Genomic DNA, 26,816 nt, shown 5'->3' with positions numbered 1-26,816 from the left:
TGATACACCCCCGGCGTCCACTTCTGAAAAAGGTGACACGCCCCCGCCAGCTCCGCCATCCTCGTCACAATCGGCATCTGCCCCTTCCTGTTCCCCACAAACAGAATCAACCCTCCATGATACGCCACCTCCTCCACCACCCTCGCCGCCCTCCTCAAGTGCGCCGCCGTCTGCTCCAGGCTGATGATGTGAATATCCGACCTCTCACCATAAATGTACCTCGAGTTGGCCGGGTTCCACCTCGAGACATGATGGCCCATGTGGCACTGCGCCGCGAGCAGGTCCTCCAAGCTGGCGTCGTGGGGCGGGTTGCGGATGATCTCGTCGGGGAGATACCGCCTCTCAACCTCGGACCCGAGCTTCTCCGTTTCCTTTTGGTACTTGATAAACTTCCTGAAGTTGCGCGGGATGGCCGCAATCTCCTGCTGCTGTCGGCGGCCGGCGAGCCTGGCTTCGCGGGCGGCATCCGTGGCGCTCAGAGCGGCGAGCTGCTCGACCGCTTCTTGGTTTCCGGGCACGGGGGTGGCGGTCGTTGTCGTCGTTGTGGTCTGGGTAGAGAAGAGTCGGAGACATGATGGTGCCGAGTGAGGGGCAGAGAGCACCTGGCGGCCTGTGATTCACACATTCAACTCAATTAGCGAGGGTTCTGAGGAATCGAGCCGCTGTCAAACAAGACTCACCGTGCCGCACGCCGAAATTCCGTATAATCATGGCGGGAATGCTGGGTGTCTAACAGGCATCACCAGTTCCAGAAGTTCTATTGCCGGCCGAAGCGCAAATCAACTTTTCTCCAGAGGAGCAGCTCCAATTCGAGGTGGCCCGTGCTTCGCTCCCCGCCGAGCCGCCGACCACCCGAACCGACGCCCGCACCACATCGGAGGTCTCTCACCCCACGTTACGACATCACTCGTTCATTTCAGGGGCAGTGAGAAGACAATGGATGAGAAGAGAGGGGGGATCCGTCAATTGCTGAACAAAGGAAAAATAAAAAAGTGCTATTAGATCATCTATGGAATCAATAGGCAGTCATGAAGTCTGATACAAAAGAATTCTACACCGCGAACCTCGCCTGCCCGAACCATGTGGTTTTGTAGGTGTGCATCGTAAAAGGCTCGCCCCAACGCAAGGCTCGTTCGTCTCGTCACCGGATTTTGCTTTCACCACCCCCCTAAAAGCGGATATATACTCCCCCAACATTCCTCTCCCGCCTGCCACATCTGTTTATCTGCTAGACGCTCTACCAATGGCAAACACACCAATGATAACGACGGCCAATGTGACAATAGCACCTGGCAGCAGGAGCTCATTAGGGACACCGGCAATGACCTGTTCCTGCTGAAGAGGCGCAGTTCGCGTGCGGGTTCTCCGGCGAACAGGCGCCTCCTCCTCAGATTCGTCCTCCTCTTCCTCGGACTCCTCCTCGTGGTGTGCCTTTCTCCGCTCTCTGACTACTGACGAGGCAGGAGGAGTGGGGTGAGCCACCGGTTCTGGCGCTGGGGCGACGGCAACGGGAGGTTGGTTGGGGTGGTGAACAAAGAGATCGACCTTCTCGCGATGGCCATGACGAGCCAGGAGAATGGCCTCCAGGAGATCCTGGTCTGTTGTGATGGAAACCGAATCACCCTCATCATCCAGATAGCTCAGGGCAAATCCGCCAGAGAGCAGACCATCCTCAACCGCTGGTGCGCCTCCAATAGTCTCCACCTCGGCGCCGAGCTTCGCTGCGACGTTGGCAACAAATTCCTCCATGCCGTGCGCAGCAGTCACTTGCAGACGATGGACACGCCCGCTAGGCGCCTTGAACTTGAAGGCGAATGGGATCTCGCTGGGAGGGAGTTCGGGTGTGATGGGCGCCACAGCACTATGGGGGGGCGAATCAACACCCGCATGGCTGGCTGAATCGCCGGGCGCAACGCTGTCGTTGATTCTGTCGCGGGACATATCGGGGGACATGACGGAGCGGGTGTGGTGGGTGTGGTGATGGGAGCCGTCACCAGAGACCATGGACTCGGTCTCGTGGTCAAGCGAGAGCCAGAATTTGTTCCATGCCGGTCCTTCGTTGTCGGCGCCTGTCCCCATCGTGTTGATCTGTTCGAGAGTGGCATATGTGAGCTTGAGTACATCGACCATACCGACGATCTCGCCTCCATCGTTCATCACCGGGAGGTTAAGGTAGTGGCCATCTGAAGCACCGTATTAGTTTGATCTCAACAAAGTTTGGACAAGTAAACATACCATGCATCTTGCGAAGAGCAGCCTGGATGGTCATGTCCATGGGCGCAAAGTCGGGGTGAGGGGTCATCACACGGACGACGCTGCAAGTGGCAGGATCAAGGCCTGGGGCAATAACACGCAGGACAACATCCTTGCTGGTGAAGATACCCGTAATAGCGCCCTGATCTTGCACCAAGACGGCTGTGGTGTGGTTCTCCTTCATCAACTGGGCAGCCTCCTTGACCGATGTCCGCACGCTGACGGTGGTGGGTGGGATGCCGTTGAGGACCGACTCGAGGGTAGGACCCGACATCTTGGACCGCAAGGCCTCAACATACTGAATAATCTGTTGAGGCTGACTTGTGCCCAACTCGGACTGCACACCCTCGAGGGCGTCGTAGAGACGGCGAGACGAAGAGTAGGCCCGCTCCAACTTCTCCATGGCCTCGTAAAAGCACTTTGTGATATCGAGCACACCAGAGATGTCTTGGTTCTCGTCCATAACTGGCAAGTGGCGGAAGCCCTTGCGGACCATGAGGTCGAGGGCATCGGTGGCACTGGTATCGGTTCTGGCGCAGAGGGGGTTCTTGGTCATGATTTCGGCAATGGTGACATTGGCGGCCTTCAACCCAGCTCCAACAACGCGAAAGGCGAGATCCTTGGCGGTGAAGATGCCGGCAATTCTCTCATCGTCGTCGGTAACAAGCACGCAGTCTTCCCTTTTCGCGGCCATCAACTGGGCAGCCTCGGAAACGGTCGTCGCGGGCTTGATCTGAAGGGCGGGGCTAGGCTTGAGGGCAAGGACGGTGCCGGGAGGGGCTTTGCGGGAATGGCGGGCTCGGCTGGTAAGGTGCTTCTTCTTGGAGAGATCACTCTCCAGCTTGCGGCGGATGGCCTGGTAGTTACAGAGTAAGTCTTCATCCTGTCGCCCACCAAGTGGTATTTCTCCTCGTCCGCCACGTCACTGATCAGGAGATGCGAAATAGAGGCGCCAAGACGAGCCGATAACTGGCTCAGAACAAGAAGAAAAAGAAGCCAAAATACACACCTCGTCCCGCTTTGCTTGTTTTTGTCTGCCGGCACTCAAGGAGGCGCCGCTCTCGCTGGGGGCAGCATGGGTGGTTTCGACTGGTCTGGGGATTGCCGAAGAGGCAGACGATGTCGTAGGGGTATTGGGGGTGAAAGGGATGCCGCCGCGCTGGCCGGTCCGGCTCGGGCCTCGCATGGTGCCCGGGTTTGTAGACATTGTATCGGTGAGAAGTTCTGTTGTAAGATATGCTGGTGAGTAGCCGTCAACCAGAAATACTGCCGGCTGGGATCTGGCGATCTGGAGCGTCGACTTTGAACTTTGTCGGCGGTAAGATGTCGGCAATTTTCTCGAACGGGTTGTGACATTCAGTGAGTGGATTTCTCGACCGAACGAAGCTCAAGAGCCGGTGGCCAATCACGTAAAAGCAATCAGATGACCGCCCTTGCCAGTCGAGTCGCCCTTGGCTCGAAGTGCACGGGCCAATGCAGAGATTCAATAAACCCCCACCAAATCCCCAGCTTCTGGTGGGGTTGGGAGCAGAATTTCAACGGCCTCACTGTGAGAGAAAGGATGTCCTGTTTGAGTTGTTTCACAATGAGCCGGGCGTAAGCCAGGAAGAGGCCAGCAATTTCTGTTTCCAACCAGCATCTCTCTTGTACCAAATGTGGGGGATGCGCCCCGGTACGTATCTTTTAGCGGGGAACTAAAAGACCGTTGCAGTGCTGTGGAAAGCCATGACCTCAACCGTTGTCCTGGATTCGACCCCGTCCACTGTTTTGGTGATAGCATCTCTCTTATAGAAGAGGGCCTATGAAACGGAACACCGGCATCGCCCGGTCGATCTTTCCAAGCTGGCCGTGCAACGTGTCAGAGATAGAATATCTTCATGTCGGTTCAATCAAAACGTGGCAGCACAGCACTCCCGACATGCCGTTGGACGGAGATTGGAACATAAGTTGTGGCTATGACAACTCAAACTAAGTCAAGCATTATGATCAGTAGAACCAAAAGCTTGTGTTGTCCAGGATTTTGGCAAGCTGTGAATATCACTGTACTGTAGATAGTATCTCCATGACGTCCAAGACGAGGTTGTTTAGTTCCCTGTTTGGCGATCTTGACTGCAGGTTTACTATGGGACCATCCGACTCATGGCACGGCATTAGTCCGCTGGAGCGTTTCCACGGCGAAAACTGTTGTGTTCGTGATACTTGCTCGCTACCGTACCTAGCCGTGAGTTCGTCTGTTGACAACACGAACATCCTCTTGCTGAACGGGGCAGTAAGCCCGATACTACGGAGCAGCTCGTACAAGAAGTTCATGATACAAAAAAGCGAAGGGCCTGGATGCCTCCAACAGATCCTGTCTCTAGGCGAGGTGCTTGTTTTTGCAGCGTGAAACTCCCCCATCGTCAAGCACCCTCTCGCCCAATCACATCAGCGAATTTATGCTGCAGCATCGCTTGCATGCCGGGGTGGATCCCGGCTTCCTGCATTTCTGACTGTGAGGCACCAATCAGACTGCGCCGTTCGGTTGGTAATTATCCCTTGACACGGACACGCTCTCGACGTCACCTACCGCTCGCAACGATTCCGGATTCAGGATTTCTCAATTAACAACAAGACTGTGACGCTATGCCAACGGCCTTTTTTTATCTTCCTGTCAGCCCCGGCGGTTTGATGTGATGCGTGTTTCGTCTTCATCCTCACCTTCGTTTTCGACTTCGAAACCTTTACCTTCGCTGCTATCTTGTCTTGTGGACCTCCGGTGTTCCCAACGTGTCGCGGACAACATACCAACAGACTGCCCGCACTGCCTTTTTCCACGTTCCTGAGCGCACCACCTCCCGCTACGGCACACGCTTACACAAGGCGGCCCGCCGTCGGTTTCTCTTCAAGTGCGGCCAACAGATCCCGACCATTTTTCGACAATCGCTGGAAGATTGAAAAGCAGATGGTCTGATTTTTGGCGGAACCCGAAGGGAACGGAAACTGGGTCAATCGCTTTGCAATCGCTTTGCAATCGCTTTTTCCCTAGAACTACACCAACACCAACCTCCCAAGCAGCAATGGCGCCCCAAGGGATAGCTCCCGCTGCACGCATGCAGCATTGGTCTGCTGCGAAGCTCAAGCGCGCAGTAGCCGCCATGCTCCTCCCTCGCGAGGACGACGAGTGCAGCCCGCAACCAAATATCAATCTGTGCGAGAAGCCCGGCATTTCGACCGCCAAAATTACCTGGATTGTGGTTGGCAGTGTTTTGTGAGTGTTTACCTCGCTCTTGGCATCATATGCACTTGGCGAACCATTGCTGACTGAGTGTCTACAAGTGGTGCCCTCATTATTTGCACTTTGAGCGTCCTTGCATTTTTGCACCGCCGGAAGAAGAAGAGAGATGCGAGCGAGGACAAGAGCGATCGGTTCCAAGCGGCAGACTACGGTCTTGACGATGTACCCTCCACGAAGCGATCACGCGCACATGATAGCGACTCCAAATTCTCGCCTGAGGGCTCACCCAGCGGTTTTGGTCGACGTTCAAGAGACCCTCTGGATGCCCCCAAGGAAGCAAAGCTGAGCACCGCCCAGCTCAACGACCACTTAGACCCATTTGACGATCTGGACGGGACCAATAACCAATGGCCTAAGAGGGATAGCAGCCGAGGCAGCCCGTTACGAGGGAGTCCCTTGCGAGGAAGCCCTCTCCGGGGAAGTCCTCTCCAGGACAAGTCATGATGATTTTGCTATGAGGAAGAAAAGGACAAAACGGCACGTTAGGATAGGAATTGGGGATGAATATGGGCGGGAATGATTTATGTCATGAATAAAGGAGTGTATGTATGATATCCAGGGAAACGGGCGGCGGGACTGTATCGATACTTGGTTTGGAGTTATCTGGCGAATCTTTAAGCACGACGTCCTTGGGATGTCATGGCAATCGACTTGATTTTTTCAACAACTGAGACATGTCTCGACAGGTCCCCTTTGTTCCACTTGGCGCCGTCTTGGAGGTTTTGTGCCACACCACAGACCCAAGCATTCCGGTACTGACTTTGGCGATTAGAGTTCAGCTTCATCCACCTCACCCAGGTCCACAACCACCACCACGAGACACCACCGCTCGGCCTCCCCATAACCTACACCACACCCCCTCATCCAACCGAACCCTTAACTCAGTTTTCCGAGAGGTTGAATCGCCGATCAGACTGGCAACCTGGTCGGTGGCCCATTCGTCTGGGTCCAACTGCTCATCTCGAGTTTAGAGCTCGGGGAGTCTGGAGTGGTACTCAGTTCAAATCGAGTCTGCTGCAAACATCTTCTGCAGATCTCGCCAAAACTTGCGGTACTTAGGGGGATCCTCCATCACGATGCCGCAAGAAAGCCCATCCAACAAGAGTCTAGCTCTGGGGCTTGACCCTCTCGGTCCATTCACAACCACGATCAAGACGCCGAGGGATGGCGAAAAGCGCCGTCCCCATCAGCAAAATGACAAGACAAACCAAAAAAAGGGTCACCAACAAATCAACAAAAAGAACGGGGACAGGATACCCCGAATTTTACAATGCGCCACCTCCTGCTTTTCGGCAGCCTGAAATTACGCCTGGAATTCGATGTTTATAGGGGCTGGATACATGTACATGATACCCTTCAACGTTTCGATTCACAACTTGCAACAATTATCCTCGTCGATTGACGACACAAATGTATGACCACCCCTCCGATGATCTCGGTACAAACGACACTTGCCGAGTATCGGTGTGAGACTACCCGGAGGCTGAAATAGCTAGAAAATGGGTTGGGTAGTGCGGAACAAAGGAGTCTGGGGTGCACGGCGGTGATCCCTGAGGGAAGGAGTTGTGCAGAGGATTACGGTGATGTACATACACATGGGGAGGAATAAGAGAGGAATGTCATTGTCGGTATGGGGTGGGATTAATTCTACGGCTAGATATTTTCTGGCTTAGAGAGTTAGGACGTGGGGATCCTCTAGGAAACAGAGGAAGGATTAAATAAGGTAGTTGTTTCGATTTATTTTTGTTCCCTTTTTTCTTTTCTTTTTTTTTTCTTGTCATATCCTTATTCTCTCCTCCTCCTCCTCCTCCTCCTCCTCAAGACACAAACTATCCAAACTAAGCCACCCCTTTCTGTTGTTCCACCCTACCGTTGTCCCCCTCAAACCATGTAGTTTCACCCCCAACCCCCCATCAACCCTCACCCCTTCCCATGTCAGCCTCACCGCAGCCCAGTATATCTCCCTCTCCCTCTCCCCCATGACATGCCCGCAGTGCCCCGTCTCTTTAAACCTAACCATCAAGCTCCGTCTCTTTGCCCTGACCGCATGGTCTTGCACATCTTCCCACAAGACAAGATCGTCCTTTTCGCTAAAGAGGTACGTCGTTGGGACACTCTCGGATGATGAATCCCATAGCCTTTCGTTATTCAACCCCAGTTGTGTAAAGTGCAGCCAGTCCCGCCGCGCTTTGTCTCTGTTGCCTGAGCGGGCCCGAAAAGAGAGGTACACCACCCCGCCAACGCTCTTCCGAATAACATTATGTTGACAAAAACCGGGGAGTGTCCTCGCAAAGGCTGCCGTGGAGGAGGCAAAAGACGGTGTTGGGCTTCCGGGCGTGGAGTCGAAGATGAATGCCCCGACTGGGAGCTTTTGTTTTGAGTGGTGGAGGTAGGTTGTGGCGAGGGAGACGGCGGCGAAGGAGCCGCCTTCGGAGAAGGTGTGCAGGAGGATTGAGCCGGGGGGTAATCGCGCGGTTGGGGGGGAGAAGGGGGAGAAGTATGGTCCTGGGGTGGTGGCTGGGAGCCTGAGGAGGTAAGTCAAGGCGGGGAGGAGGGATTTTGTCTTGTGGGGGATGGAATGGATGATTAGGTCGGTGATGTGGGTTGTTATTAGGAGGATGGGGGTGGTGGGGTGGAGGGATTGGTAGGCGGTGGTGTATTTTGCTATGTGGGCTGGTTTGGCGGAGGTCCAGGTGCAGAGGATTATTAGTTGGGGAGGGTTGGGGGAGGTATGATGGGTGAGAGTAGGGGAAGGGGGTTGATAGAGGTGGATTGTGGGGGAGAGGGGGGTGAAGCCTGGGATGGGAGATGAAGAGGTCATGTTGGTGAGGTGTAGTTGTCATTAGGTAGGTGAGGCAGGGCAGACTGATGGAGGTTTGTGATCACAGAGGTATTATATCCGCCCGCCGGTGTCATGGTAGACACCTAGCTGCTGTGCAAGACAGCACAAATACGTGTCGATAAATATAGCAGTTTGGTTCCTGGCTGTAATGTCACACCATTTCAGCTGCACCACGGGGACAAATGCCTTGTCTTTTCTCGTTCCTAAATTGGCAAACATTTGCCGCTGTTCTCCCAACACACAGTCTGATATACCAGAGGTCAAACACGGTCGATGGGGACAGCCTGCGAAACACAGCGAAGTAGGTAGGGTTACATTTGGTTTGGTGGCAGAGATAAAACTCTAGTTTGCGTCCTATCATGGACGGTAAGCGCGTAAGAGAGGCGCAGGGCTGGTCATAGTCGGGGAAACGGCTGTTTTGTTCAGCCCGTGGTAGATAACGTGTTAGAGAATGAGGTTCTATGCACTTGCTCAGCTGCATACCTCCAAGCTGGAAGCTGGCAAACAGTCATGACATCAGCCCCAGCATGGTGCAAGCGACGACGGGGTTTATGAAGCTCCAGAGCATGCGAAACTGACGCCATCTGGAAAGGCATCGGTTTTTCTGCAATGCCCGCTTCGGGAACGGTGTGCTAGTGCCGGCAGTTGCATGGCTTGCACCGTGGCTCCAGTCCAAGTTGTTGGTAGTGAGATCAAACAAACTTTTCCCATGTGACTATGTGACTGCCATGCTGCTTAGAATCCTCATCTTTCTTTGTGGAACATTTCGGGTGCTGGTTCATGGTATTGTCTCTTTGCCCATCGCCGCCCTTGTCGATCAACATTGCTTTCTCTCCGAGACATGGAAAACCCTGTGATACCACCCAGGTCAAAATAAGGTAAGCTGTTACCGAGAATAAACTCCACGACGGTCTCTTGTTAGTCCAGATGGGTGGTTAAGTGCGGGGAACTTGCACCTGCAGCTTCAGCTGGGGGGAAACTTCTCTTTGAAACAGCGGCTGCAGCCACCCACAGGCCAATCTCGTCACCAATCGGCGTTCCAGTCTCCCATTTGCCATGTGGGCTGTGTCCAATAACGCGGACGGCTGTTCGCTGCGGGAGGGAGGCGCCACCCGTTGTGACCCTACCATATACTGTTGTCTTTCCATCTATTCATGACAGACCGATATTGAGCCTGGGATTGCTATTGTTGGTAATTTTTCCCAAGATGTATGTGATCAGCCATTGGTTGCCATCAATGGCTGTTGTGATACTGTGATCCAAGTCTGAGTATCACTCACCCCACCCTCCACTGCAAACAGCCATTCACGTACGCTATATCAGCAATCGTCAGTGCAACTCAACGTTAGCTACGTGAGAGTCAACGTATCTAGCATGGTGACCTGTATCTAGACACATCTAGCAGTAGTCCCTCTCTGACGTTTGGTGCTATAAGCCTGTTTACCCCTGGGCATGCCCGCTCTTCCCATCCGACCCTCACTGACATGCAAATCCCCAAACTCTGTGACTCGATGCCATAACAGAAAGCTTGAACCGAATGTTGCGTTTCCTGGACTGAGATGACTGTGAGCTAATTCCTTCCAGACCTCACCTGCGCTTGACGTGCGGTAGCATCTTGGTTCTGCACCTTATCGCCATCAAACAAGACAGACAACTTGCCACTTTCACCACATGTCCATAAACTTCGGAAGGAGGGGAATGTGAGAGATAAAGAAAACCGGAACCGACAGACTCCTCCCAAACTCCCCTGAAGCAGTGGTATATCCCCCCTTCCTACCCACCGGTTCTTTTAATTCTTCGATCCTGAGGACAGACGCTTTCCCCCCTTAGCAACAAAACAGCCCGCATGACAAACCCCTGTCTGCTTCGGTGTTAAGTCTCCCGTGTCCAAGGCCACTCGTTCCTTTTTCCAGTTTCCCTCTTGGATTTTTGTTCTTCCCCCTTTACGAAACCTCCCATCACCCGACCCTATATCCCATCGACAGACAACTTGATGCCAACCCACCGCCACCGCCCATCTCTAACAGTAATGCCCCGATCCCGGGACGACACCCCCTCCTCCTCCTCCTCCCTCGAGCGAGGCGAAGACCCCCACCACGGCCTCACCCTCAAGCAAGAGCTCGAGTGGAAACCAGGAAAGCAGGAATACGCCGTCATGATCACCCTCGCAATCATCTCCCTCATGGTCGCCCTCGACGCAACCATCCTCGTGTCCGTCCTCCCCACCCTCGCCATCGACCTCGGCGGGACGGCAACAGACGCCTTCTGGGCAGGGACATCCTACCTCCTGTCCTGCGCCGTGTGCCAGCCCTTCATCGCCGCCTTGTCGGACATCTTTGGCAGGAAGGAGATGCTCATCTTTTCGGTCTTGTTCTTCACCCTCGGCACCGTTCTGTGCGCCCCGATTGCGAAGAACTTTACTGTCTTTTTTGCGGGGAGGTCGGTGCAGGGGATTGGCGGTGGGGGGATTATTACTATGGGACAGGTTATTTTTGCGGATATTGTGCCGCTGAGACAGAGGCCAAAGTACTTTTCTTTGGTGCTGGCTGCGTGGGCGTTGGGGAGTGTGCTGGGGCCCTTGATTGGGGGGTTGTTTGTCGAGAAGGCATTCTGGAGCTGGTGCTTCTACATCAACCTGCCTTTTTGCGCGTTGGGCCTGGTGTTGATTCCTTGCTATGTCAAGCTGACGACTCAGCGGACGAGCTTGAGGAGCAAGCTTGCAAGGGTGGATTGGTTGGGCGGGTTTTTGTTTATTGGGGGGTTGACAAGTTTCTTGGTTGGCATGAGCTGGGGAGGTGTGCAGTTTGAGTGGTCGTCTGCGCAGGTCATCGCGCCCATGGTGGTGGGTGTGCTCAGTGTTGCCATGAGTGTTGTTTGGGAGAGCTATGGGGCGAGGGAGCCGTTTTTGAGGCCGCAGCTGTTTTGCAGTGGGAGCGCGCTTGCCGCCTATGCTTGTGCTCTTTTCCAGGGCTTTATTCTCTTTTGTGCGCTGTACTACGTTCCCTTCTACTTCACCGCGGTTCGGTTCGAAAAGCCGACGCAATCCGGACTCGACATCTTCCCAGTCACCTGTCTCCTGCTCCCCGGTAGCATCGTCGTTTCTCTCATTTCCTCCCGAACAGGCCACTACCGCTGGGCGATCTGGTCTGGCTGGGCCATCACCGCCATCGGCTGCGGTCTCCTCCACTTCTTCGACACCGACACCCCCACCCCCGTCTGGGCTGTCATTCTCGCTGTCTTCGGTATCGGCCATGGCATCCTCCTCACCAGCGTCAACGTCGGCATCCAGGCTATCAGCCGGGTCGAAGACGCCGGTCGAGCCGCAGCCATGTACGCCTTCATGCGCACCATGGGAATGTCCATCGGTGTCGCAGTCGGTGGTACAGTCTTTCAGAACCTCATGGTCAAGAAGCTCGACGAGTTAGGCATGCCGGAGGAGATTGCTCACGACTCCGAGGCGTTCGTTGTTCAGATGGCCGCCATGGACCCTACCGATCCTGTCCGGATCGGCGCCCTTGAAGCCTGTGAGTCAACCGCCCCTTCCCCGCTCTTTTCTAGCTTCAAACTGACACCTCCCACACCCAGACGTCGCCGGCTTCCACGGCGTCTACTGGGACCATCACCCGCGCCTCCGTCGCCGCCTTCCTCATCTCCCTCTTCATGAAGCGCCACAGCATGGACAAGATGCTCGCGACAAAGTTCGTTCTCGAAGGCGCCCGCACGACCATGGTGCCCAACCCGGCCATCATGACCAACGCCATCACCATCCAAACCAACAGCTCTTCTCAGGACAAGTTCTCGTCGGAATCACCCCGCCAACTCCCACCCCTGTTCAAAGACTCCCCTATGCCGTCGGCATTTGACTCTGAGTCGACTTACACCATGGCCAAGTCTAGCCGCGATGAAGAGAAACCTGACTCCCCACCGCCAGCAGAGCCGCAAGAGCCTGAAGTTCCCGGGGAGGTGGAGCAAGTTGCTGTGGCGTATTTTGTTGAGGCATCGGGCAAGATTGTCCCAGTGGATATACTTCCTGAGCATCAACCTGTGTCCCAGATGGGATCGGTGTTTGAGTTTGCTGGTCAGCACAAAGAGGAGGGGGAGTCTCCTAGGTATCCACTCTGGGAGCCCCAACCCGGGGAGGAAGATGAGGTTGTTGTTGAGGAGGATGCCAGCCCCGAGGAGCTTTTTGAACGGGCGTTGGGTAATGGATCGATACACTCTGCCTCCACGGATGAGGAGCTGGCGGAGCAGGAGGCCGTGGTTGCTGATTTGGCGCCCGAGTGGATGCAGGAGAGGGAGGAAGAGTCGAGATGAGGAGGAGGAGGAGGAGGGGGGGGGATGGGATGTTGTGTAGGTACTACATGGTGAATACCCTGGCAGCATTGCATGATAGGAGTTTTTTTTTTTTTTTTTTTTTTTTTGGATGGATGGAAAATGGATGGGTGTTTATTTAGTTAGAGACTTTTTCTTTGGGAAGTTTGGTAGTGTTAAAGATCAGCTTGATGAGAGGCAATTTTAGGTTAATTTCATGGTGGGTCTGTTTATGTTTGTGAGGGGGCTATTTCCCGTTTCTGAGTACAAGCGTCGATGTCTCAACTGGCACCTCCCCAGTGTGTGTCTTAGCCTCGACCGTCCAACTCCACCACGGCACAAACGGCTTCTCCACCCCATTATCAACATAGCAATAGTCCGGCATCGCTGATTTGGGGTAATGTTCCGATTTTCTCACCCAGTCAGGAAAATACCTGTAAATCCTCCCGTTCAGCTCCCCCCCGTCGATACCCCACCACCCCCATCACGCACAAAGTCGTCAGCCACTGGATGACGTCGCCGTGGCAGAGGTCTTCGTCCTGGCTGGTTCCGTATCTTCTGATCTGGCCGACCCAGCAGGCGGTCGGGTTGGCGATTTACCAGGTTCGTTTCCAGCGGAAGAGGGGCTGGGAGGACCGCTGGGCTTCCTTGTCCATGTCGTCTGGGCCGCAGGGCTGGACGGCCGAGGAGCTGTTGATGATGTGGGAGGGATGGAGGTGGAAGCCGGTGGCGAGCGCGAGGCGGAAGTCGGCTGTTTGGAGGGTGATGAAGCCGCGGAGGTTGGTGGGGAGCTGGCGGGAGGGGTTGTTGAGTTGGAGTTTGAAGGTGAAGATTGTGGGGATGGAGGCGTGGGCGGGGATGGTGGTGGTTTAATGGGATGGCAGAAGGGTGTTCAAGGTAACAAGTGAGAGAAATTGGGGACAGGAGGAAGTGGAAGGGTTTGGATGAAGTCGAATCGTTTTAAGACGGGACTGATGACCGTGTATTAAGGGATGACTCTGATGTGAGAGCGAGTGATAATCATGTATCTTACTTAGTCATTGCTTGACAATAGAACAAAGGGCCTGAGAGCTCTGATTAACACCAGCCGTCAGCTGTAGTGTCGAGTGCTGTTCTCACACCTATCACTCGGCAGATTCACCGGCCGCAGCAGAAGGCCTCCTTTCATCCAACCAAAGACATACTTTGTACCGAAATCTCAACATGTTGATCTTTTCGGTTTTCCTCCGGCAACCACTGCTGGAATACTCTCTATTCCATCAAGATGCGACTTATCAACACCAATGACGGCCGGTTCAAGGAGTTTATCGGCAACGATATTCCACCATACGCAATCCTATCACACACGTGGGAAGATGGAGAGGTGACTTGGGCTGACATGAAGAGCGGGAGATATCAGATGTTCCGGAGCAAGAAGGGCTACAAGAAGATTGACATGACGTGTCGGATAGCGAAAAAGGACGGATATCAATACGCCTGGGTCGACACCTGTTGCATCGACAAATCCAGCAGCGCTGAGCTAACCGAGGCTATTAAGTCCATGTATCAGTGGTACCAACAGTCCTCAGTGTGCTACGTCTTTCTTTCCGACCTCCCGCCTCCGCGAGTCACCCCTTTGGAAATTACTCTATCACGATGCCGGTGGTTTGCTCGTGGATGGACTCTCCAAGAGCTGATCGCCCCAGCAAACGTGGTATTCTTCGACGGGGAGTGGAAGGACAGGGGTGACAAAGAAACGCTAATAGACCATCTTGTCTCCATTACTGGAATCAACAAGGGCATCCTGAGACGCACACAGTAATTATCGAGCATGTCGGTTGCCCCAAAAATGAACTGGGCGGCTTCCAGGACCACAACAAGAATAGAGGATACGGCCTACTGCATGCTCGGGCTTTTCAACGTCAATATTATTCTGCTTTATGGTGAAGGGACCAAGGCCTTTCGACGGTTACAGGAAGAGATTATCAAATACACAGCCGACTTCAGCATTTTTGCTTGGAGGGTATCACCAGAAACAAACACAAAAATGCACCCTGGTGCCCGAGTTTATTGTGGTGTTCTCGCCGAATCACCTCTGTATTTCGCAGGATCGAAGACCCTTATCAAACTACCTCGAGACGACGACAGGCGAGTTTTTTCCATGACGAACAGCGGTATCAAGATCCAGTGCCAGGTCCTATCCGACCCAATACCAGGCAAACGAGCATCTCTTATGTTCTGCCGCTCAACTGCTCAGATGTCAAACGGCCGATTGGGATCCGGTTACGAAAGTGCGGCTCGGATAGGTTTGTGAGGGAGAACCCATGGGAGTTTGTCGAGTACAAGACTATATACTGGCCGAAGGTGCCAAGAACACGGTATTTGCTCACCGAACTGGCCGATATTGAGGCCCCAGTAATTCCCGAGCCGCTGACAGACATAAGGCATCTGATAGCTCAGTGTCGAAGACATGCTCTTCAGGTTGACTACCCCTTGGAAATGGATATCTATGATGCCTGGCCGTGGAGCCGATGCGATGACGAGGACCGAGCGTTCTTTGTGACTGGTGATGGGCCATGGGACTGGGGTTCGATGCGGTTTACAGTCAAGACTGATGTCCCAGCGTATGGCAAGAACAGGACAGTGGAATTTGAGGTCATGTTTTACGCTCTTGGTTGGTCCTCAGCAGACGAAAATGAGCTACAGTGTAGCTTGCTGGAAGACCAAGAGCACTCAACAGCTTTAAATGCTACGCAAACTAGAATAGGGGCCTGGGACCAAAATCGATATCAACTCATGAAGGTCTTGATTCACCATAAGGTGCCTCGGGTATGAGCTGTCGTTTACCGAGTTCAAGGAAGAGACTAGGCTGTGGTGGTGTCCTTTGCGCTGGTCTGGATTCGAAATCCACACGTTTGCCGCAATTACTTCTGGAAGGCGGAGTTCTCTTGCAAAGCATATCGGGAAAAGGATGTGCCAAAAGATGTGGTTCGGTATGGTCAGTGGGGACAGGACATACTTCCCCCATGCCGATGAGAACAGATTGCGCAGGGTTAGGATGAAGCCAGATAGTTCTGTAATCTCGCTGCAACTGAACTGGTGATCTTGTCTTCAAAGCACTGTCCAAAGGAATGTATCTGCCAAGCTCACATGCCATGTCTTGCGGAAAGTCAGTCGAGCCTCGCGTAATGACAGATTATGAATTAGTTCCAAGGCTTCTTGATTGGTGCTACGCAAAACAATGTTTATCTTGATCAGACTCAAGCTGCAGGTGAGGGGTAAAATGTGGCTGAAGGCATGAGTGCCTTAGTTAACTATATTGACATTTCACGCCGCTCTTTCTCCAATGAACCAGCATCAACACTCTTTTAAGCGGTCTCCCACCCATGGTTCGCTGGCACAAACCAAGTTGCACCACCCTCTTGTAGTGGTCAAAAACCACAAAGACCCCGCACTGCACCTCATGTGGCTCGCCGCCCAACCTCGACGAGCTCGCAGCTATCGTCGCGGGGTTCAGTCCACTTCCCCTAGTACCAACCGATGAGCCGTTGGATAATCTGAATCTTCACTGGCCTGCAACAGTCAAGTACACGTATCCAGACGGTCACCCGCTCACAACACCCACTGACGATCGAGTCGTGGACACGACCTCTCGACCGACCAGCCCATACAGCGCCGTTCCGACCGCAACCAACAAGCCCGCGGCTTCAAACCCCCAAACCGAAGATGCTGAATTGGATTGACAGCACAGACGGAGCCGATACACCCAATGCCGAGTGGGGCTGGGAAGACAACCCCGATATTGGGTGGCGTTGGGAAGCAACTCCGGCACCTTGGTTTCGGTACGCAGCAAAAGGGCACTTCATTAGAGATATGAGAAAGGAAGGATGTGGATCCTTGTTCGAAATGATGCTGGCCACGGAGAAGAGCTTGGGGAAAGACCCGCGAGACAAGGTGTTTGGGGTTTTAGCCTTGGCCCAAGCCAATGTCAGACACCAGTACTCGATACGGGCGGACTACTCACTTTCGCTACAACATATCATGATTGGAGCGTTTGCCCAGTGTCTTGTGGTTGACAAAGATCCTGGTCTCATTTGGGCGGCATGTGGTATTCAAGGCTGGGACCATTATCCTTCATGAAGGATACTCAGCTTAGCTAGGCATCGAAACTTGGAATTTGAAAGAGCCATTTGGGTTTCCGCCCATTTCTGAGAACCGCGAGATAGAGATTGCTCTCCGGGGCCGCAAAGACCAACTCTTGAGGGTCCTTCGTGAAGCTCTTCAAGAGGTGAACATCTTTGGTGGTAGATTGAATGGGAAGAAGGATGGCTCGTGTTGGAAGGCTTGGAATCCAGGACCTGATACTGACGATTCGCCACCACTGATGAAATTGGGACCGGCAAATGCGATGGATTTAGCATGGCCTGATCTTGGATTTGGGGGATGGGGACGTGGGAGGGTTGCAGATGGGGGGTTGGTCTTTGATGGGATGACGTATAATGTGGAGGTCCTTTAGAGAGTTATTCCTCCTCTTTTCATTTCCGGATAGAACATAAACCCAGACAGGTGTTTCTTGAAAAGAACAAAAGCTCAGATAATTAAACTGTAAAGATTGAATAAGACTCCCTAAGGCTTAGATGGAAGTAATTAAAGCTTGGATATCGCTACGTTTAAGCTGGGATAATATATTTTGAAAGCCTAGATACAGTCGTATTTAAGTTGGGATAATATGTATTGAAAGCTTGGATATAGGCCTGGGATAAAACGTCTCGAAAGCTTGGATATGATAACATTTAAGCTGGGATAATAAGTATTTAAAGCTGGGATATAGCGATGTTTAAGCTGGGACTGTGGTAGTGTGAAGCTACCTAAGAAAGTTTTCTTGTATACCTAACGAAAAGAACTACCTATCGTGTCCAGTCATGGACTTCAAGGTATGCTCTGCCCTTGCATGGCGTCACCGTACAGACAAGTCATGTCTGCTCAAAAAGATGCCAGGTTAAGCCAGAAAGGTTAGCGCTGCCAACGCCATGGCGTCTGATCCCGTTCTCAAGGTCAGATTGACCTCTGGCGCAAATAGGGGTGAGTGGTTGGAAGGAACCGGTTCTTCTGCGTCCGGGTGTGTACCCCCGAAATTCCAATACGCGTAGGGGATGTTATGAGCAGCGCCGAGGATTGGAAAGTCCTCACAAGCGCTTGTAAATGGCATATCTACGAAACTCTGGCCAAAAAACCCCGCGAAAACCTCGGCAAGGGGCCCGGCAATGGAGTCGCTGTTAGTTGTGAGCGGTGCGCGAACTGTATGGTTGAATTCGGGGTCACGCGGTGCCCCTGCTGAGCGGCATTCGTCAAGGAAGCGTTGTTTCACAATCTCTAGCACACGAAGGCGTATATTCGGCTTGACTGTTTTTATATCGAGGAGGATGTCCGCGTAGGCCACGTAATCGTTGCCAGGCTCGCCAGCGTGGAAGCCCCAACATGCCACCGTTGCGTCCTCGTGTTGCCCTAGCTCCTGTGTGATGGCATCTTGAAGCCCCAACACAATTTGCATTGAGAGTGGAATTGGATCCACGCATCTCTGGGGGTTAGCTCCACCACACGGCCCGCCGAAGACCCTTGCCTGGAGGGAATCGGCCGCCACAAGCACTGGTCCGGAACGTATGGCTATCGTGCCGGCTTTGCTGTCAGCCACGACATGTTGACCGAGCATAAGATCCGGAACTGGAACAATATCATAGAGACCATCGTCAACCATGGCCTGCGCTCCTCCTGTTTCTTCTTCATCCGGTTGGAAAACCACCAATAACGTGCCTTTCCACCAGTGGAAGGCGTTTTTAAGCAACGAGGATGCCATCAGGAGAGCAGCCATGTTCATGTCGTGGCCGCATGCATGCATGACAGGACGTTCATTTCCGTATCGATCGATCATTCGGTGCTCGCTGCGGTAGGATACGTTGGTCTGTTCGAGAATGGGGAGAGCGTCGAGCTCGGCTCTCATGAGAACAACCTTTCCTGGCCCATTCTTCATTACCCCGACAACACCATGACCACCGATCCCTGAGGAAACTTTGTAGCCTAATTTCCCCAAATGTGACGCTACCAGCTCGGCGGTTTTGGCTTCCTTGCTGGATATCTCTGGATTCTGATGAACGTAACGATAAAACTCAACGTATGGGCCAACTTCCGGCCTATGCTTCTCGATAACGGCCTTCAGCAACTCGGGCTCCGGTTTTAAGTGGATCTTGTCGTCCCATGCACCATTGAAAATCAGTTGCTCAGCAGGGAGGACTATGACTACCTAGTTAACTCGACTTCTAAACGGAGATGTGTGACGATATGTAGAAAGCCAATAATTACGTACACTGAGAGAGGCCTATTACACAGATAGTAAGCCCCAGCAGTCCCTTCAGAAAGGTTCGAACATTGCTTCTCGCAAGGTTCGCAGTCGAGACATGGTATCTGACAACTGGGGCTGTCGGAGATGTTGGCTTTGCAGCTGGCATTTATGTGGTTGCTAGCTGTGGGCTGACTTGAGTTCGTAGTATTTAAAGGGTATCCAGAAGTGAGTGAGATTGTCGAAGGGCACGATATCGTCATTTTGGTGTAGGCAGTCTCACCAATAACAAAAACTTTGAAAGCCCGGGATGGTTGCATGTAGGTGACCAGATTCTGGTTTGTCGGTCGATAAGTTATAGGGATGACGAGGGAAACCGAGATAGCCATTGTTGTATACTTGCTGAGAAAACTGACCAGGGTGGGGATGGCGGAGACCCTGAAAGTTGGACGTGCGGCTCAGGTAGACCCTGGAAGTCGCCTGGGTTGCACATTGTAAGGTGTCGATTCTTGCCTTCCGTGAATGTGCGTGCTACCTGTCCAAACGTCTGCTGAGTTGGACCCCGCATTGTGCCACATGGGCACACACCAGTTGGGCCATGTTTTTCTTCGGGCGTACGTGGCGCCGCTGCCCCCCCACGGCAGACAAACACGGCAGTTCGTCAGACTGGAGACAGGCATGTCATTGATTACAAGATACTTTTTCAAGATCAACGCAAGTACACCCACTTGGTTCAACGGCGCTCACTTTTCTGCGGGCTACCTAAGCGAGTGTCCCTGGGGCTTTACAAGCCTTACTCATGCCTTGCAAACATATAAGCCTTACTGGATTTATAAGTCTAATTATATGTATAAACTTTACTCAAAAGCTAAAACTTATAAGTTTATAAACTTATAGAAAGTCTATACTTATATTTATTTGCAAGTATATACATTTATATAACCGCGTTATACATTATATATATTAATTAATTTTAACTATATATAATTTACTACTACTACCACTATCCTGCTGACCTTGCCTTATTTTCTTTCATTATCCTAACTTATATACTTCTACTTTTTATATTTAAATATATATACTGCTACTGCTTTATTTCTACTATACCTATTTACCTATATATAGTAATATATATATCACTATAAACTAACACTACTGTTATATATAATTGAAGTCTCCTGCTTTTATATCTTCCTATATCTTTCTAAATTTCTAAATTTATTTTATAAAATAATATCATGAACATTATTTCTTTATTAAATTCCTTTTTAAATATAATGAATTCTGTGTATTCTATAGGAGTAGAGTAATAATAAACAATAATAATAGTAAATAGTACTAATAAATCTATAAATATTATAAGCCTCCAAGCTATAGTCAAGAGTATTAAATTGTGTCTAAGACTCTTCTAAACTATATTTAAAAAGCTGTATCTTAAGGACGTTCTTTAGAGGCTTTTTGTTTTTAATTTCCTTTATTTTCTTTTATATTACATATTTATTTTATCAATACTATCCTTTGTTTTCATAATTATAAAATATATCTAATAACCTTTCCTACTTACTTTTTTCTATAGTAAAACTAACTTTTTCGAGTTACTCTATATCTTCCTCCGCTAATAACTTTCCTAAAGAGCTTGACTTTTATATGCCTCCGGTATTTACGCTGTAAAATACTTCTAGGAGTTTCTTAAAGAGCTTCTTTTAAGGACTTTTTTCATAGAGTGTCACGGATTAGAAGAAGCGGGGACGCTAGGACTAGTGGGACTGGAGCAAATAGATAAGTGGGGCCTGTAGGGCAGAGAATAGCACGGGCCAGGGGATTTAGGAATTGGAAGATAGATCTATGGATTTAGGGATTTAGAGCTAAATTTAAGTGATCTAGAAAATAAAAAATAAATCTAGGTATAGAAGTACTTAGAGCCCTAGGTCTATATATACAAAGGAACTAGCTAGTATAAATAAATAGTTCCGTAATATATAATTTCAAATTACAGTTATTAGTATTAAGACTATTATAGTTAAGACAAGCCATTTATTGTACACTGTTTAGCTGTACCAAACCAGAATTGTTTAGAAGTGCCTTTAACTAATATCCCTTTCAAAGGTTTTGGATAGGGGTTCGTTATGTATATTTATTATATTAAATATTAATTTTAATAAAGAGTTATAGTAAACCATCATATTTAATTTAATATATAGAATTATTATATTACATTCTTTAAAGTTATAGTAATACCTATAAAAGCAAGATAAATATTATATATATTATTATTAGCTGGTAAGCCCTAATAGGCCTATAATATAGAACCTATACAGGGTTACTGTAAAATACAGCAGTGCGCAAGCGGAAGCGGGAAGATACGACGGCAGTGCCGAAGGAAGGTAAAGCACTATAATACAGTAAAGTATAAGGAATAAGAATTACCTTTATTACCCTTGGCCTTAGCCTTTAGCCTTAGCCTTAAGCTTTTTGCTCTTAAGGAAAGAAAGAAGATAACTATCCTACAGGAGAGAGGAGAGGTCTATATATAGGCCTTCGTAGGCCTACTGTGGGTCCTGTAAGCTCTGGAAGCCCCTATACCACTTTAGGGTATTTGGTGGGCTTAGGTGGGTCTAGTGTAGACTCACGGAAATCCATAGAACCTTCGGTAGCAGAGGTGCCCTGTAAATCACACCATTGTAGCAACTTACTACGTAAGCCTATAGCTACTTTAGAAGGTTCTAGTATCCATTGACTAAGCCTCAGGCAATAGTAGCCCTATAAGCCTTTAAGGGTCCTTTATAAAGAACATTCTAAAGGGATCTAAGCCGGGAAGTTCTATTACTACTTATAGCAGTACTACCCATTGTAATATCAATCTATAGGGCAGTAAGTAGGGTACTTAGTAGTACCTACACATTAACACCCCTTCTGTGGGAGTACTAGGTGCCCACTTACTAAGCCGTAAGGCCCTTATAAATACTAGGCTTCCGGTAGTTTATCAGCTCTAAAAAGCGCTGGAACTTAGGTGCTGGTAGGGCCTTTATTAGGCCGTCGGCTACTATATCCTTTATAGGTATGAAGGATATAGTAATATTTCTTTTTATAACGCTCTCCTTAACGCCCTGGAATTTAAGGAGCGTGTACTTAATACGGTTATAGTGCTTCGGGTTGTGGGCTGTCTCTATAGCGCCTTGGTTATCGCACCTTAGGGGAGTAGGGCTCCGTAGAGAGCGCTAAATTTCACTGTATAGCCCTCTAAGCTACAGGGCTTCCCGGTTACCTTCGATTAAGGCCGTATATTCGGCCTCGAGGGTACTATAGGCAACCGTAGGCGCTCGTTTAAATTTCCAGCTTACAGGGCCACCTCCCACTAAAAATAAGTAGCCGTAAGTAGACCGAGCAATGGTTTTACAGCTAACAAAATCGCTATCGGTATAGCCTATAGGCTCAATACTACCCGTACCTCCTAACTATGTAGCTAAGTCCATCGTACTATATAGGTAGCTTAGCAGCTTTTTAGCTGCTTTTAGGTAGGCTACCTTAGGTACTTGTAGGTGCCGTGAAAGCCACTGAACGGAGTGGGCAATATCGGCCCGGGTTTGGGTTATCGGGTAGGTAGTAGTGCCTAGTAGGCTCTAATATAGTTTAGTGTCGGCCTTATTTAGTGGATCAAAGGGAGTTTCGGGACCTGTAAGGCCTAGAGAGAGCGGTAAGGTAAGTGCGTAAGTGCTAACTTCGAAGTGCTTAACAGCCTCTTAGATATAGGCCTTTTGGTGGAACCAAAGTAGCCTTTTACGCCTATTTCTTTCAATTTGGACCCCGAGAAAGAACTTAGCAGGGCCTAAGTCCTCTATATCGTAGGCCTAAACTAACTATAGTTTTAGGGCCTAAATGTCTGTAATAGAGGGTCCAATTAGTAAGTAGTCGTCGACGTGGCTTACTATAAAAATACTTTTGTGAGGGTTATAGTAGGTAGCCGAGTCTGAGACTAGTGGACTATAGCCTAGGGTTTTGGTTAGTGCCGTAACCTTTTATTGCCACAGGTAGGGGGCCTGTTTTAGGCCGTATAGGGACCTTTTTAGTATTATAACTTAGTCCTTCGAAGGGTCCCAGCAGTATTATTTCAGAAGGTCTATAGCGGTTTAGCTACTAAGGCTATATTTGTATAAGCCTTTAGGGACTTCTATATATATATCGGAGTCTATACTAGCGTTAAGAAAAGCCCTAACGAAATCGATTTCCTTAATTTCTAGGTCTTCTTTAACTGTAATAGCTAGTAAAACCCGCTAGGTAGGTAGTGCTGTAGTAGCTATAAAGGTCTCCGTAAAATCGGTTCCGGGCACCTGTTAGAAGCCTCTAACTACTAGCCGGGCCTTAAATTTAATAATTTAGCCCTATAAATCCTTTTTAGCTTTATAGACCCATCGGCTAATAATAGGCCTTTTTAGAGCCTATAAGTGGTTAATAAAGTAAAAGGTTTTGGAATTAAGTAGCTGCTATAGCTTACTAAAGGAAGCCTGTAGCTACTAGTCCTTTAGTGGGTACTTTAGGGCCTATTTAAAGGTCCTAAGTTCTATGCTAATAAAAGTAGTGCTGTAGGTAATAGCTATAGTAGCCTGGTTAATGAAATAATTTACTAGAGTAGTGGTATCTATAGTATTGTTATCTACTACTTCGAATTCCTCCTTCTGTAACTTAGTAGCCTGCGGAAGTAGTACTTCGATATTGGTAGGCTTTGGAAGTACTATTGCCGTAAGTGTAGGCCTAGGAGGTGCTGTTGCAGTAGGTGCCCCTTCTGTGATTATAGGGGGTTCCCCTTCTGAAGGCTCGATATCTTTTAGTTTTGGAAGCCTTAATTGCGATATAGAGGCTATAGGTCCTTCTAAATAAGGCCTATAATCTTCGTATAGTTTAACGAATAGCGTTTAAATTACTTACCGGTAGCTTAACTATACTAAGTAAATATTATTGCCTAGTACGGCTAGAAGCTTGCCTTTAGTAGTTTTAGGCTCTAGCTTCTTTACGGTAATACGTTTTTTAGGCGGTATAAGTACTAGAACTTTAGTGCCTATAGCCCTGTAAGGTCCGAGGTTAGGGACGTGAGGGGCCTGTAAGGGTACCAATTCGTTAAGAAATAACTGGTGGGGCGTAAATTCCTTAGTGGAAGTGGCTATACGGTTAATAATATCTATAATAGAGCTAATTACGTAGCATTAGAGGGTAAGTGGTAGGCCAGAGGCTACTATAGTAGCCCGTAGACGCTTTAAAATTACCCGAATAGAGCGCTCGGCTAAGCCGTTTTGGTGGTAGGTGTATGGGCTAGACTTACTAAAGGTTATACCTTTTTTAGTAAGGTAGGGTAATAGCCTTCGAATTTCTTTGCCCCCGTCGTAGTAGAATTATGCCGGGTACCGCTTATAAGTATTATATAGGCTCTCTATAGCGGAGCGAGCCTCTATAGCGACTTTATCTTTAGTTTTTAGGAGCCTAATAAGCCTATACCGGGTCTTACGGTCCACTAAAATAAGCCCGTAAAGCCTGCTATTTAGTGGGGTGGGTCGAATAACAAATATATCCCCTTCTATTCGACTTAGCGTATACGGTAGGTCCGTTACAGGCCTTTTAGAGGGCTTATATAGTAATTTAACTGCGTCACAGCTCTTACAGGTTAGATCTGTAGGCTGTACCTTCTGTAAATTAGGTATACCCTTAGTAATTAGGGCAGTTTTCTTTAAAAGGTCTAGGCTTATATAGCCTAATCGAACGTGCTAGAGTTTTGTAGCCTAAATCAACGCCTAGTTACGTTGGTAGGGCAAATGCCCTGTACGGCGAGGGGTAGGCGCCATAGTGAAATGGTGAGAAAACACACAAAACAACCACAACACCACAAATATACCCTCAATAGGTCTCAGAATAAACACACCTGCGTGACAGTGACTCGCTCGCAGGCCGCACTTCACGTAGGACAAAGAAAAGACACTATGGGCTCGCAGGCCACATAATAAGCACCGGATTGGCCTGATCAGAGGGCCAGAATTGCCTGCACGCGTGCAAGGCACAAAATACGAAGAAAAGAATAAAAGTCGATGTCCTGTCTAAAATAGAATGTCCGAAGCAAACCGCTTATATATATGACCCCTAAACCCCTGAGTCCTCTGAGAGCCCCGCTTCCTTACTTATACTCTCAGGCCTATAGCCGTACCCTAAACCAAACCTCCTTTCGCATTTAACCACTATAAACTAGTGGGCAAATGCGTATATAAGAAAAAAATCCTTTACAAACCAAAAAAAAAAAAAAAAAGAAAATATCGTTTAGTAAAAAGAAGGGAAAACGATATAATCCTACTATCCCTTTATCTATTCTCCCTTAATTAGAGAAAAGAGCACCCTTACTTCTCGGATCTCAGAGTATATTTCCGTCCCTATCGAGCTATTATAATTAATAACTTAACGACCTCCTCCCTTCGTCTTTAAGGAACTCCAGAAACCTACTCTTATTCTATAAAACTAAATATATAATTAGGCGAAAAGTATATTATTAGCGATCCTAAATAGTTATAAGTAAGGGGACGGGTAATTATAAGCTTAAAGAAGAGCGGCGAGTCTATTATTATAGGAGTACGGAATTTAAAAAAGGTTATTATTTTACTTAGTTATTAAAAGTTATTCGATACGCTATTTAGTTTAAACCTTTTATAATTAAAAGGAAGACCTACGATATATTTATTTCCTTTAATAGTAATAATTAAAGTTAACGGAGAACTAAGGAGGGAAGTAAATCGGGGAATTAATAGAGATTTAAAAAGAAACGAGAGGGTATTTAATAAATTAAATTCTTCCGCGTTTATTAAGTCCTTTAGGCCCTTCTTCTTTTATTTTTTATTACGTACCTTTTAATTAAATTTATAACTTAAAAATCTTTTTATATAAATTATTTATAATTTTATTATTTTCTTCCCTATAATATTTACGGTTTTATAGTTTTTATAATAACGATTTCCTTTCTAAACCTTTATTACCGTTAAATCCTTCTTTTTACTGTACGAAATACCTTTTTAAAAGTAAGTATAGTAATACTTTAAAACTTAAAAACTATATTCCTATATCCCGCCCTATTTACTATAAATTAATCTTTTTACTTTTATATTAAAATTATAGTAAAAAGTATAATGGATATAAAATATTAAATAAAAAATAATATTAATTTAATACCCTTTTTAATTCTTTAATGAATTTATATAAATTAAAATATTAATAGTAACGTTGTAAATACTTATTACTTAATAACTTCCGTTATTAATATAAATAAAAAGGATTTAATATTATTAATTAAAAGTATTATAATTATTATTAAGTAAGAAAAAGCGTATTAATAACTTTATTATAATAGGGTTTAGAGGCTTTTTAAGGATCTATATATAATGCTCGAAAATTCTTTAAAGAAAATACCGAAAAGTATAGGTAAGGACCGAGCTAATAAATTATTATTTAGTTTTTAGTTAACTTTAAAGGTTATATATAGTATAAGTAAGGGAAATTATATAAATACCGTAAATATAAATCCGATTAGGGAAAATCGTTATTTTTAAATTAAAAAAAAAATATTTAATAATATTAATCGAAAACTATTTTACGAAAATAATATTAATTTAGTTAGGTTACTTTTTTATAATATAATCTTTTAAGTCGGTAATTAAATTAAAATTAAAATAAATAAGTTAAAAAATATTATTACTTTAAAGAAAGAAAATATTACGCGGGGGACTAAAGCTATAAACCTTATCGATACTTTAAAGGCGCGCTTTCCGAATAATCTCTTTAACGAAATTATTAAGAGG

General features: G+C 48.4%; 7 protein-coding genes across 7 annotated transcripts in view; 3 read left to right on the top strand and 4 right to left on the bottom strand.

Moving 5' to 3' along the window:
* PODANS_5_3230 (uncharacterized protein) overlaps positions 1-711 on the bottom strand; it is a gene marked incomplete at both ends in the record, with an annotated part of 1,386 nt that extends 675 nt beyond the window's left edge. The window contains 2 exons of the mRNA XM_001904825.1: positions 3-610; positions 681-711. Of these exons, the coding sequence (XP_001904860.1) occupies positions 3-610; positions 681-711 (639 nt within the window). The remainder of the gene's footprint in view (positions 1-2; positions 611-680) is intronic.
* Positions 712-1,221: 510 nt separating this feature from the next.
* PODANS_5_3220 (uncharacterized protein) lies at positions 1,222-3,460 on the bottom strand (the record flags this gene model as incomplete). Its single annotated transcript, XM_001904824.1, has 3 exons — positions 1,222-2,183; positions 2,236-3,109; positions 3,263-3,460. 3 exons carry the CDS (start codon positions 3,458-3,460, stop codon positions 1,222-1,224), a joined length of 2,034 nt encoding a protein of 677 aa, XP_001904859.1.
* Positions 3,461-5,309: 1,849 nt separating this feature from the next.
* Positions 5,310-5,971, top strand: PODANS_5_3210 (uncharacterized protein; the record flags this gene model as incomplete). The annotated part of the gene is made up of 2 exons (XM_001904823.1): positions 5,310-5,500; positions 5,569-5,971. 2 exons carry the CDS (start codon positions 5,310-5,312, stop codon positions 5,969-5,971), a joined length of 594 nt encoding a protein of 197 aa, XP_001904858.1.
* Positions 5,972-7,304: 1,333 nt separating this feature from the next.
* On the bottom strand, positions 7,305-8,348 carry PODANS_5_3200 (uncharacterized protein; the record flags this gene model as incomplete). Its single annotated transcript, XM_001904822.1, has 1 exon — positions 7,305-8,348. The coding sequence occupies one exon, from the start codon at positions 8,346-8,348 to the stop codon at positions 7,305-7,307; it is 1,044 nt and encodes a 347-aa protein (XP_001904857.1).
* Positions 8,349-10,362: 2,014 nt separating this feature from the next.
* Positions 10,363-12,232, top strand: PODANS_5_3190 (uncharacterized protein; the record flags this gene model as incomplete). Its single annotated transcript, XM_001904821.1, has 2 exons — positions 10,363-11,893; positions 11,955-12,232. The coding sequence occupies 2 exons, from the start codon at positions 10,363-10,365 to the stop codon at positions 12,230-12,232; spliced, it is 1,809 nt and encodes a 602-aa protein (XP_001904856.1).
* Positions 12,233-13,944: 1,712 nt separating this feature from the next.
* PODANS_5_3180 (uncharacterized protein) lies at positions 13,945-14,973 on the top strand (the record flags this gene model as incomplete). The annotated part of the gene is made up of 2 exons (XM_001904820.1): positions 13,945-14,417; positions 14,490-14,973. 2 exons carry the CDS (start codon positions 13,945-13,947, stop codon positions 14,971-14,973), a joined length of 957 nt encoding a protein of 318 aa, XP_001904855.1.
* A 2,685-nt stretch (positions 14,974-17,658) lies between these two features.
* Positions 17,659-18,954, bottom strand: PODANS_5_3170 (uncharacterized protein; the record flags this gene model as incomplete). Its single annotated transcript, XM_001904819.1, has 1 exon — positions 17,659-18,954. A coding segment is annotated over one exon (1,296 nt), but the record flags the coding sequence as incomplete, so codon positions are not given.
* Positions 18,955-26,816: the final 7,862 nt, after the last annotated feature.

Source organism: Podospora anserina, chromosome 5 (assembly GCF_000226545.1).
Source record: "Podospora anserina S mat+ genomic DNA chromosome 5, supercontig 4".
NCBI classification, from domain to species: Eukaryota; Fungi; Ascomycota; class Sordariomycetes; order Sordariales; family Podosporaceae; genus Podospora; species Podospora anserina.
Note: the sequence above shows the minus strand (reverse complement) of the source record. Positions and strands in the feature narration are given on the sequence as shown.